The 13,533-nt window shown below is 39.2% G+C and overlaps 1 protein-coding gene across 30 annotated transcripts in view; it reads right to left on the bottom strand.

The window, feature by feature from the left end:
* BBX (BBX high mobility group box domain containing) overlaps positions 1-13,533 on the bottom strand; it is a 218,417-nt gene that overhangs the window by 68,515 nt on the left and 136,369 nt on the right. For 29 of the 30 annotated variants that reach the window (XM_053311696.1, XM_053311701.1, XM_053311703.1 and 26 more), the window contains one exon: positions 1,734-1,932. In XM_053311696.1, coding sequence (XP_053167671.1) covers positions 1,734-1,932 — 199 coding nt within the window. Of the gene's footprint in view, positions 1-1,733; positions 1,933-8,236; positions 8,256-13,533 lie in introns of those variants that run through there. The other variant, XM_053311712.1, reaches the window with a different exon arrangement.

The raw sequence follows: 13,533 nt of genomic DNA, 5'->3' as shown, positions 1-13,533 counted from the left end.
ACACTGAGGAACTTCAGTACAGGGGGAAAACAAGTATTTCTCTCCACACCATGTATAACTGTATAGACCTCTGTCATGTTGCCCTTCAGTTATCTTTTTTCTAAACTAAAAAAGCCCCAGATGTTATATCCTTACCTCGCAAGGAAGGTGTTAGGCCCCTGATCATCTTAGTTGCCCTCTTCTGCACTTTCACCAGTTCTATGGTATCTTTTTTGAGGTATGGTGACCAGAACTGTACACAGAACTCCATTTGTGGCCGCTCCATAGATTTGTATAAGGCCATTATGATATTAGCAGTTTTATTTTCAATCCCCTTCCTAATGATTTCAAGCATAGATTTGACATTTTTCACAGTTGCACACATTGTGTCAACACTTTCAATGACCTGTCTGTCCACCATGGCCCCAAGATGTCTCTTCTGGTAAGTCTCTGACAGCTAAGAACCCATCAGTGTATGTGTGAAGTTGGGTTTTTTTGCACCAATATGCATCACTTTACAAAATCAGCTATTTTGTCACCCACTCACCCAGTTTGGAGAGATCCTGTTGGAGCTCCTCACAATGTGTTGTGTTTTTCACTACCCTAAACAGTTTGGTGTCCTCTGCAAATGATACCATCAAATAATCTCATAAGAAAGAAGATAAGCTACTCATAAAGCCAGCCTACTGCTATCAACCTTTCAATAGCTGTTTGTGTGAGTTGGAACACACTCCCCACCAAGATGCAGAGTTTTACTTCCTTGTCGGCCTTCAGGAGAACCTTGAAAACACATTTGTTTATCCAGGCATTTGGCTATACTTAACTATTTATGCTTTTGATTCTTACTTTTAATTTAATTTTAATTTACTTTTAATTCTGTAAACTTATTAAACTTGAACAGAGATTGTGTACTTCGTACTATGTGATCTTTAAGTATAAGAGAATACAATGTGATCAAGGTTTGAATATATTGGTATCTAATATGATGACTGGTCATCATGCACTGAAAGACAGACAGACAGATTTTTTCCCCCCTTCTTGGTTGGGCCACCCTTGTTTGGGTTAGGCTGCTCGTGAGAACAGCCTTATTATGTTCAACTCTCACACAATGAGTGAACAGTGTACACAGTAGAGATCTGTATACAAGTACAGTTATTCACATATTATGTTGAACACAGGTTCAGCATAACACTTCCTATCTTTACCCTGCATATGAGGGGTTGTACACAGATTTAATTTTAAAATGAACACAGGTGCGGTCATTCACACAAATACATATACACGAGTACAGACATCTGTACATTCATACAACATAAGGTCTGCATAGGGCTTTTCTGTATTTTGGAAACAAGGGGACAGATTCCTCTTAGCTTTAAACAAATGGATAATCCTTTGCATAAATGTGTTACAATGACATCTTATGTTATGCATCATTAAATTATAAATGTACTAAGTAGAAGCTGTATGTAGAAGGCCAACTTTTACATATCTGTAGCATGCCTATGAAACAGATCAGCTTCAGCATTTCCATAACACTGCAACATCCTACTGAAATATGTTTTTAGGTATCACTCCTACATGGGTATTATAAAAACAATATGTACACCCTTCAGTTCTAATAAAGTCCAGTCTAATCTCATCCATCTAAACAGCTCCTGAGATCTATATCTAGTTTAGACTAAGTACAGTTACGCCAGAAAGAGTAGACTGTAGGCCAGAAACTTAGTGTTTGATGCCAGAAATCTAAAACTCACCTGCCATTGCAAAGTTCAGCTGAGGCATATCTTCAGTCTTCACCAGCTTTTTCGGACTTGGCAAATCCTTGGCAGATTCTGATGGGTAGGCCCACAGCTTTTTTCGGTTAGTAACAGTGGATGACTGGGTTTTCACAGGTTTGTTTGTAGGTGGACACCACTTGTAGCCAGGGTTTGCTTTCATAAATGCATCCTTGTACTATGAAGGAGAAAGATGATTCCTATTAAGGGTACAGCGGACTGGAATGAAACCATGAGAAAGTGTCCAAATAAGAATCAAACTTGGGACACAGTTCAGCTGCAATGCCAAACCACAGAATGACATTATATGAACTTGTAGGCTTGACCCTTGGGTTTCCATGCTACCTTTTCAACTTCCTCCTCCCTCTGCATACCATGATTTCAGCACTTAGTTCCTGGTTCTTGGCAAACCATAACTTGATTCTGGTTTGGGGACAAACTGTGGTTTGAGCAAACCATAATTTGACTGGTTTGGACAAATCAGCAAACTATAGGTTGTTGAGACCGAGGAAGTAAGTGAAGAAATTGTAGTGTATGAAAAGAAAGGAAGCACTTGAACTTCATGCATGTAACACATATTTTGTCTGAACTGCTACACAGTCTGGAACATCTGAATGCACCATTGTGGCATTTTACATCTGTGGCTGTCGTACATAATTGGTTAAGTAGAGTTCTAAATGAAAAAACCCTGAATGAAAGGATGCAAAAATGTATGCTGTCTCCTTTACCATTCAGGTGAATGGGAAAATAGGGACATGTTGGCAGGTATATAACTGTATTGGTCCCAGGTGTAACTATAATACTATTCTGGACAGGTTTTGTTGTAAACTAGGCACAGCACATTACATATTCTGCAAAAAGAGAAATAAAAGCCACATCCACCAAGAAAATATGATAAAAAGCATTACTTGCTCTATTACTTATGCAATTTGGCCTCCTTTTTATCTTCTATGTAATGTGTAGATAAAGTTCACGAAGAGAATCAGTAAACAAAATCAATAAATATATGCTAAACAAATTTGTCTGTAAGGGTGAACCTTCTTTATATTGTTATTGTAAGAGAAGCTGTAACATTTCATTACCTTTTCATTCCTTTGTGATATATCACTTTATAAGCTACCCATTGAAACTATCAAACCAAATGATAAAATTTTAATACTGGGTTTTAAATGATTTTAATTGTTGGTTGATTTTATGTTTTAAATTATTTTCATTGTAAACTGCCCAGAGATACAAGTTTTGGGTGGTATAGAAATATCTTAAATTTTATGTATGTGTGTGTGTGTGTGTGTAAGTAAGTAAGTAAATAAATAAAAACATTTCTCCAAGCGATAATGGGTAAACTTTTTTAAAAAACTGAATACCAACAGATGAAAATGAATGTTAAGTGCTCTCTAAGTAAATGAGAAGGTTAGTCTCTTTCTAGAAAATCTCGGTAAAACCACTAGAAAATACTCCTTTCCAGGGATTATATAGCTTGGATACATTAAGGCTGGGTGGGGTGTACTTATGAAAATATTGCTCCCTATGTTCGCTGACAGGGGAGGAATAAACTTAACTATGATTTTTAATGTGGTGTTGGGTAACCAGAAGGATGGCCTCTTGCACTTACCATACATGTAGTAGGAAGTGAGAACTCTGATGTTCTATTTCAGAAAAACAACTTCGCCTTCATGCACATTTACCTCTCTGCTTCTCCCAACAGTAAGTTAATGAACCTGAAGCCATCATAAGCAATTCCCCAAAGTAATTTAAGCCGAAATCCTAGGCACACTTATCTGGGAGTAAATTCCATTGAAAAAAACAGGTTGTTCACCTGTAACTGATGATCTAGTAGTGATCCGTTGACATCCACTAGAATGGGTTCTGTGCCTGCACTGAAGCCTCAGGGTGTGGAATACCACAGCTCCTCTCGGCGCTTGTGTTCTGCCCCATGTGACCAAACGGCTATTTAAGGCAGGAGGAAGTGCTAGCACTTCAGTTCCTTGAAGACCTCTTTGAAGAAATAGTTCAGTTCTATGTAGAAGACTTACGCACCACTGGAGAGGGGAGGTTTGAGAGGGTTTAATGGGTGTCAATTGATCACTACCAGATCATCAGTTACAGGTGAGCAACCTGTTTATCTGGGGTGTAATCTGTTGAATCCATTAGAACAGGTGTTTAGTTAGCTCCTTTAGGAGGAGGCAGCAGTAGTGTCACTGTAACACCTTTTTGAGAACACCTCTACCAAAATTCGCCTCTGCTGCAGAATGCAGGTCAATGCTTTAGGTGCTTTACGAACGGCTGTTTTGAGGACCAGGATGCAGCCCCACAAATGACTTGAAAAGATATGCCAGATAAATGAGCTGCTGAGGCACCGTAAGCTCTAGTTGAATGTGCCTTGATAGACTTAGGCAGCTGTACCTTTTGTAACTTGTAAGTCATAGGATTTATTCTACTAGTCAGTGGGGAATTTGTTTAGACAAAGATAGCAGTCCAATCTTTCGCCACATATAGTCCTTTAATCAGAAATCTTAGTCAAGAATACAGTCCAAGGGTCAGTTTAACTGATCAAAACCAATTTCTTGTTCTATAGAACTTACTCAGAAATGCAAGGAACCAGAACAAGAAGCCATAGATACTGAAGAGCTGATCCCTATGGCAATCGCAAAGCAAATGAAGTGCTGGTGTGACCTCCCACCTTAAATAGCCACGTGGTCACGTGGGGTGGAGCGCAAGCACCGAAAGGAGCTGTGGTACTCCACACTAAGAGGCTTCAGCACAGGCGCAGAACCCATTCTAATTGATTTAACAGATCATGCTGCAGATCAGTGGTACTTACTTCAAAATAAATGCATAGGAGTGCAGTTGAAGGCACCCTTTCCTATACTCTAACATATATAATTTCCAAGTGTATGCCATGGGTTGGTTGCTTGCCCTTCAAAACCCATACTTCACTCCACTTTCCAGGACATTTAACAGTTTAGAAATTAAGATCTGACATACACTCCATCCTCCTACAGAAAACTGTCAGTTCAAAAGCTGAATTACCTCTAATTACTCTTAAAATACTGCCAGTTTCTAATGGAAAACCAGGCCTCTGGAAAGGAAAGCTGCTAGTTCTGTATTCCAAGTCCCTACCTCCTTTCCTTTTTACATGTTTATGTTGACCAGCAACAGCTACTGGCCATCTAGAAAATGCATCACTAACATTCCAAATCACAGCTAAAAATATAGCTGCCTATACATGAAAAACAAAAACAAACAAAAAATACACATAAAATTAACTCTAGTCATTAACACAGGAACTCAGTAGTAACCAGTACACTACATCGTTCCTGTTGAGAATAAATAATGACAAATTAAATTGTATCGTCACTGCCAGTGTGTAGAAAGGCATTAAGTTACTTCCCTGTCTAGACAGCTGTCACAGAAAATCCAAATTATAACTAAAATGAAAAATACAATTGAAAATGAAAGCTTCATTTTTTATGTGTATTTTCATCACCACCATACTATGAAATTGTTAAGGGGACCCAGTGGCAAGTTTTTGTTGCTAATTACTGCTGTTGTACTGCTAAACCGCGAAAAGTAAAAATTATATGCTTAATTGCATGTCTCATACACATTCTTGGAATGAATGTTACTGCACTAAACATACTTGGCTATGTTATTTCTTTTTAATAGAGAATGTAGGCTTGCTTTCAGAACCAAGCCCGGGGTGGGGGGTGTCATATCACCATAGGAATAGCAGTTTTCAGCACACTATTGTTACCAGTTTCTGATCTGTCACTTTTCACAGGAGTGTTATGCAATTATTCTTTTTCTTACACTGTGAACAAAGGTTTAATTCATCAAAAGGAAAAGTTAAATATCCCATGGGACATTTCCTTCTCCCTCTAAGTTCTTACAGAAAGTAATTCAACTTTCCATGTCTCCAGATAACTATTGGACTCTGTTATTTTTGGAACTGGTATTCTAAAGTATGATTTCTTCACAGAATGAACAAAATCAGAAATAGCACAAAGGATTCTACAGCTTATGCCTTGAGCAAAAGCATTAAAAACTGAGCGTGTAAATCCAGAAATTTATTTTGTGTATGTGTGCATGTGTTTATAAAGTCACTTATTCTGCCTGCTTTACTAAGGCCGTGCATTTTGTCCTTGCTCCTACGTATCTGTGTACAATGCTTTGTGATTAACAATCACAACAATCATCATATTCTTCCTAGGAGGTACCTTTGGGCACTACCAGCGCTTGTACAGGTGAAACTCGGAAAATTAGAATATCGTGCAAAAGTCAATTAATTTCAGTAATGCAAATTAAAAGGTGAAACTGATATATGGGACAGACGCATTACATGCAAAGCGAGATAAGTCAAGCCTTAATTTGTTAAAATTGTGATGATCATGGCGTACAGCTCATGAAAACCCCAAATCCACAATCCCAGAAAATTAGAATATTACATGGAACCAAGAAGACAAGGATTGAAGAATAGAACAATATCGGACCTCTGAAAAGTATAAGCATGCATATGTATTCAGTACTTGGTATGGGCCCCTTTTGCAGCAATTACTGCCTCAATGTGGCGTGGCATGGATGCTATCAGCCTGTGGCACTGATGAGGTATTATGGAAGACCAGGATGCTTCATTAGCGGCCTTCAGCAATTCTGCATTGTTTGGTCTCATGTCTCTCATCCTTCTCTTGGCAATGCCCCATAGATTCTCTATGGGGTCAGGTCAGGCGAGTTTGCTGGCCAATCAAGCACAGTACACTGTATACTTTTCAGAGGTCCGATATTGTTCTATTCTTCAATCCTTGTCTTCTTGGTTCCATGTAATATTCTAATTTTCTGAGATTGTGGATTTGGGGTTTTCATGAGCTGTACGCCATGATCATCACAATTATAACAAATTAAGGCTTGACTTATCTCGCTTTGCATGTAATGCGTCTGTCTCATATATCAGTTTCAACTTTTAATTTGCATTACTGAAATTAATGGACTTTTGCACGATATTCTAATTTTCTGAGTTTCACCTGTATGTCACTTAACAGACAAGTACATTATCTCTGTAATTCTTACATGCTGTGTGAGAAGTAGGAATGATACACATGTAGAAATAGCTTTCACACACACATTTCTAGCTGTATGGGATTGCACATGGAAACTGGTGCTCTCTGTACTATTTCTGAGCCCCAAACAAAGGTTCTTTCATGTTTATTTTTAATAACATAATCCGTGTTAGATGTTATATAGTACGCCTGTGCAAACTGGAAATTTTGGAATTCCGACATCAGAATTCACTGCCCCCATCACCAGGAGGCAGTAGACTGTGGGGCAAGTGTCTCAGGTAGAGTCCTTTCATTCCCCAAGTCCTCCCGGTAGAGTCCTTTAATTCACCACCCAGCACTGGTGTGGGGGAGGTGCAGATATGATAGGAAGTTTGGGGTGGGCAGGAACAGGAGAATGGAACTAGGGATGTGCACGAACTTTAAGGGGCAAGGAGGGTGCCTTACCTACCTGCTGCCAGCACTTTCCCCAAAATTGCTGCCATGGGCAGTGTACATCCCGGCAGTCTTAGTCAATGTCATACTGGAAGTGGCCAACGCGTGTGCATGCTGTGCACACACACGTAGGCCACTTCCAGTATGATGGTGACTGGGGCTGCAGGGAAGTATGCTGCAGCCATGCAGCAGCAATTTTTGGGAAAGCACCGGTGGGAGAAAAGTGGCAGGGAAGGAAAGGGCACCCTTCCTGCCCCTTAAAGCCCCCCCACCTCTGAACCGGCTTGAACATCATACTTCCGAACCGGTTCAGTGCTCCCAGGGAGCAGTTCCACGGTCCCTGCCTGCCCCAAACTCGCCCTCATATCTGTGCTGCCCATCCACCCCAGTGCTGGGTGGCGAATTATAAGGCCACCATTACCAGGATGCTACCTAGAGCACTTGCCTCTACTGCCTCCTGGCAGTGGGAGCAAGGAATTCTAACGTCTGAACCCCAAAGTTTCTGACTTACACAGGCATATTATATAGACTCTAAATACCCCATCGACTACATTGAAATTGAACCTGTACTATATCCTTAGAACAGGCAGGTAACTTAACTGGCAACATCTCAGAATGTGTAAACTTTACACATTCAAGTTGTGGTACAGCAAAAGAGATTTCAGACTCAATTAAACATAGAATTGGGTCATTTGCAAAAGAAATTTTTTTCAATCTTTTGATGGTTATTTATGTAAAGTAAAGTTGTGCTGTCGAGTCAGTGTCGACTCCTGGCAACCATATAGCTATGTGGTTTTCCTTGGTAGAATACAGGAGGGATTTACCATTGCCATCTCCCACACAATATGAGATGATGCCTTTCGGCATCTTCCTATATCGCTGCTGCCCAGTACAGGTGTTTCCCATAGTATGGGAACCATACTAGCAGGGATTTGAAGCAGCAACCTTTTGCTTCCTAGGCAAGTTACTTCCTCTCTGTGCCATTAGGTACCCTACCTTAATATCGAAGGTGTTTCCAACAGGTTCTGCAATGGGCTAAATTGAGAGCACAAACAGAAAAAAGAGAGGCTGGGCATTTCTGTTGATCCTCCAAATTAGGAAAAATCTAGTTCTGCTACTGTTAGCCTCGTTGTACCTGTGGGTAGTTAAAAATGACTGCCTATAGAAATTCAAAGCCAAATATTTTAGATAATATTTAAATATATGCTCTCTATGAAATCAAACATATTCTTTGCATATATATTCTTTGACATCCTGACTAATGAAGCACCGGTGCAATGGAAGCAGCACCAGTGCTTTTGAAAAGTATTAGCACCTCAACTCCATTGCTGGCTCAATGGTGGTGAAAATTTCTGACAACACCCTCCTCAGGATGCACTTTGTGCCACCCAAAAATATGTCCCCAAGAGTCATGTAACTCTCAAGGACATATTTCTGGGTTAACATAGAGGGCTTCCAGGGGAAGAGGAAGTGATCAAAATCCTGCCCCACCCAGCACAACAACTCCATGAAGTATTTTTCTGGAACTCCTCAGAAGCACTAGTGCTATCGCAGTGCATCTCCTGTTGCAGTACAGCTTCATTAATCAGGATGTCTTCCAGTAGCAGTAATGGAATTTAGTACGTTTGCAATAAAGGATGACGTTTACTTATTTGAAATAAGTTATCTTCCAATCTGAAAATTATTTTCCAATCTGAAAGTAATCTGTTATCTTCCAGTCTGAAAATGTTCAAGGCAGATAACAAAATGTAAGAATAAAAATAGTATACCAATTTTAAAAAGCAGCATAAAACAATTAATTAAAGAGATTCACAGTAAAAACCACAGGACTAAAAAAAAATTGTTGGAATAAATAAGTTAGCAGTTTGCATCGAAACATTACCAACAAGGAAGCCAACCAAATGTCCCGTGGCAAGCAGTTCCATATGGTGGACACCACCACAGAGAAGGACTTCACCATCAACGGGCATAAATGGGAGTGCAAAGGCTCCCACAATAACACTGTTAAATCTAAATAAAGAGAATGAATTAGGTATATTAAATATAATTAGATTTAATTTATTAATTGGATTTATTAAATATAAATAAAGAGAATCCACTAATAAAGAGAATGTATATTCACATTATTTTGCTTAGAAGGGAGATTGGTCAAAATGATTGTTAGGATAATACTCCCTAATCCCCCCCTAAATTCTCCCTGATTCGTGTTACAATTCCTGCATCTCACCAGGTGTAGGAATGGTTCCCCTCAGACAAATATTAATATATAAAGTCTGCTAATGGCTGACATAATATTTTTTTAAAGAATAAAACTCAGCCAACAACCCACACCTCGCAGGAATTTTAGTGTTTTTCTAATTTTAGCCTCTTTAAGTTGAAGTTTCCTTTTTATGATTTTAAAAAGAGAATATTGTTCTCAGTTTTAGCAGTTTCTAATAAGGCTAAATGGTTTGTCTATCTCAGAAATAAACTAAGGATTTTTATTTCTTTTTTGCAATTGTGCTGATAATTTTTATGTTGCTTATATTTTCAGATCATCTGTCTTTGTTTCTTACAGTTAGAAGCTATGTTGATACATTTGTCTCTTATTTGAATGCAGCACATACTATATCTAAGATAACACCAAAAAAAAGATTAAATAACATTTGAAAGGTAATTTCCAAGCCAAGGTCACTTGTAATTACTTTATTAAGCAAGAATGACTAATTCAGTTTCTACTCAGGTCTTTCACCATCTGATTCCTAAGGAACTACACAGCTAGAGAACTAGGTACAATCTACCAAAATCTGGTGCTTATTTCAGCAAGCTGGACTTGGTCTGCTAAAGGAGGGGGCGGTAAAAGAACATCTATATGAGAAAGAGTTCTATGGACTGGGTGCAGGGCAGGTAGAGAGTACAACATGTTTGTCTCCATACATCTATAAGAACATAACTCTTAAGTAGTTTAGTGAAAGATTAGTCTTTGGTGGCCTAGAATTATCAAGCCACTGATCAATTACAAGTTAACATCAACTCCAACTAAAAGGTACTTTCCACCAAAGTTTCAAGTTGCTGTAAGAGGGTTTTTAAAAATAAATAAATAAAAGAAAGCTTATTAGAATTCAGAACATATATTAATCAAATACTTAACATAGAGTAATCAAAAGAACCCTTAATTAAGATAAATCTACTCTTTGAATCAATTTCAGCAGCTGTAATTTTGAAAGGAAAATTTTTAGAAAGTAAAATAGATATGCCTCTTGCTTCTGAGGACCAGCTGCAATATATTAGGGCTACACACACAACCATGAGGGTGGGAGGGTGGGTGGGTAAGCAGGGACAAACCTACTTTCCCCCATGGCGTAGCCCTAGCCTCTGTGCATGCATGGAGCCTCCTCACACACGCAGAGACCAGGGCCACGATGTGCCCACACCGGATGCAGCGCTGTCGTCCCACGCAGGATTGCAGGCGGAGTGCTGCAGCTTGCAGGTGCTGCTCATGCAATGGTAAACATCAGCTTATTACCTCCTTAGAGGTGCCTCTTGCTGCCACCACACACACACACAAACACACACACGGCGCTGCTTTGACTGGTCGCTCCTGCTCAGCTAAATGTCGGTCCATTCTTCGGCACGCGGCCACACACCCACACAATCTGCATTGCTCCTGGCAGCACAGATCTCCAGAGGCCGGGAGAATGCGTCCTGGCCTCCAGATATCCCATAATGCACCATGCAACACAAGTGCAATGCATTGGGGGATATCCCCATGAGTCAGGTGCTCTAGATAACCAACTCTGTGCGTGCTTGGGCTTGAAGCAACCCAAGCACATACTTAACCTTGACTAAAAGCCGGGATAAGTAGGGTTTGGTGGGCAGTGCTGGAATCTGCCTAGCCTGGGTTAGGCTGTTTGTGAGAATAAGTTTAGTAGCTAGCAATCAATTTGGATTTTAAAACAGGAATATGAATCCTCTTTAGATGTGTCTCCTAAAAAGGATGATATCAAGATATTCTTAACTAAAACTTTGGTCATTTAAGTGTGAGCATATTATATATATTAGTGACTTAGACAATTAACACAATATATAGTGGATGATGCTGCAATTTTCTACTGGATGTTTTTAAAAACCAATAACCCACAAGCCAGCACTAAAGAATTTAAAAACAAACAAAAAAACACACCAACCACCACCCTTTATGACTTATATATATTGAAGAGCCTAACTTGGTTCTCAAACTCCCTCCCTTCCACTTCCCTTACCACTAAAGAGTTGCTATTCCAGACAGGTCGAAAAACTCCCCAGAAAAGCACAAATAGCCATAGCCATGCAAGTTGACAGAAAAAAGAAAAAAGAAGTTAAGTGCCTCTCCTCCAAAAAGCCCTGCACATGATCTTCAAACAATAAAGACATGGAATACTTATACTTTACATTTATCATGGTTCAGAAGGATTTTAACTATTAGACTGAAGGGTTGCAAACTATTAGATTGTCATAACAGGTGTGCTCTTGGTGCATCCTCATTCTACTCACATAAATAGAAAATGTATCATCTGGACCAGCCCATATCAGGTTTTTCCTTATGATGCAATATTTTTTAAAAATGGAGGGTTTTACACTACCTTTCTCTCCAATATTTTCAAAATAAGGTGTTATTTCAACACTTATAACAAAACATATATCACTTGACAATAAAATTTTGTTTATCATTTCCAACTGTACAGTTTATTAAATAAAATGTATACATTGCTGTTGAACCAAAATGTTCCACCTTATTCTTTTAGAAGGAAGAGAGAATAGATCCTTCGTCTCCTTATACTAGCCAATGACTGGTCATGGATATTTATTAATGTGTTACCAAAACTCATCACCTCAGATTTGAAGAGTTTCTTAACAAAGAGGTAAGTAGAACAAATGGAGCCTACTTTCCATTTATTTTAGCATGGTGACTGTCACCTAGGAACCTCTCTCATGTGAACCCCTCTCATGTAGTGAATTCAGTTGGTATCTGTCAGCACACACTTTGAGTGGCTCCCTGACTGTCAGCACATACTTTGAGTGGCTCCTCATCCCCATCTTGAACAAACATGGCAGACATGCAGAAAAGAAAAAGGAAAAAAAGCTGTTGGGGTCCTACCCTCCAAGTACTGTTAATTTGGTTTGTATCAAACTAACAAGAGTTAGAAAGAGGTCTTACATATAATTTGAGAAGCTACCTCATGGTGCATCAGCAAAAAAGAAAAAAAGGGGGGGGGAGAGCCAGGTTCTTCTAGTTCCGCCTCCCATGTGCTATGAATTTGGTTGGTATTGGACTGTAAACACACAAGTTATTAGAGGGACACACACACATCTATTAAGCCTTCTTCCCTTCAGAAGTTGGCTGAAAGTTGTGTATCATGACACCACATAGGCTTCACTGTATCTACCCAGTGGTACAGAATACCAGTTGGATGTGTTCAGCAGCAAAAGTCGATTGTGTTCACATATTTTGGTCCTTCCCAAGAATTCAAGTCTCTTATGACAAGATCATTAGTTTAACACAGGAAATGAAAGGTTATATGATACTGTTAGATCCAATAATAATAATTATTTGTTATTTGAAAGATGTTAATGAAAATACAGATGTTGAGTTAGTAATAAATCTGATAGCACCTGCAAAAAACTGCACTGCAGTTGCTTGGAAACAACTGAAGGCCTCAATGCTTTCAGATTGGTAGTGCAAGATTTGGCATGTAGTTTTGATGAGAAAACTGATACATTTTAGAAGAAGCATTTATAATGAATTAAACTGATAAATGTATCAAGAAATCATCCCTTTTTGTTATATCCTGGAGTTGATAATAAGCTCAAGACAAAAGTATCTCCCCCCTCCCTTTTTTCTTAAGCGATACATTTTTTCTTGGTAAGGTATATTCATTTTCCTGTATCTTTTAGTAATTCTAATGGGGTGGGGTGCGGGTGGGGGTCCACTATAAAATCCCTGCACACTATCAAAGACAAGAAAGCATGATGCTGTTTTTAAAATGTTCGTCATAGAAAACTTGTGATGAACTTGCGGCTGCTAACTGAAAAGCATATGAATTATATTTAAAGTCATGTACAACTACTACAGCCACCTAGTGATGCAGCAGGGAAATGCTTGACTAACAAGCAGAAAGTTGCCGGTTCGAATCCCCGCTGGTATTATATCAAGCAGCAGCGATATGGGAAGATGCTGAAAGGCATCATCTCATACTGCGCGGGAGAAGGCAATGGTAAATGCCTCCTGCATTCTACCAAAATAAAACCACAGTGCTCTGTGGGCACCAGGAGTC

The sequence above is a fragment of the Hemicordylus capensis genome, chromosome 3, assembly GCF_027244095.1.
Source record: "Hemicordylus capensis ecotype Gifberg chromosome 3, rHemCap1.1.pri, whole genome shotgun sequence".
NCBI lineage: Eukaryota > Metazoa > Chordata > Lepidosauria > Squamata > Cordylidae > Hemicordylus > Hemicordylus capensis.
This window is presented reverse-complemented; position numbering and strand designations above follow the sequence as displayed.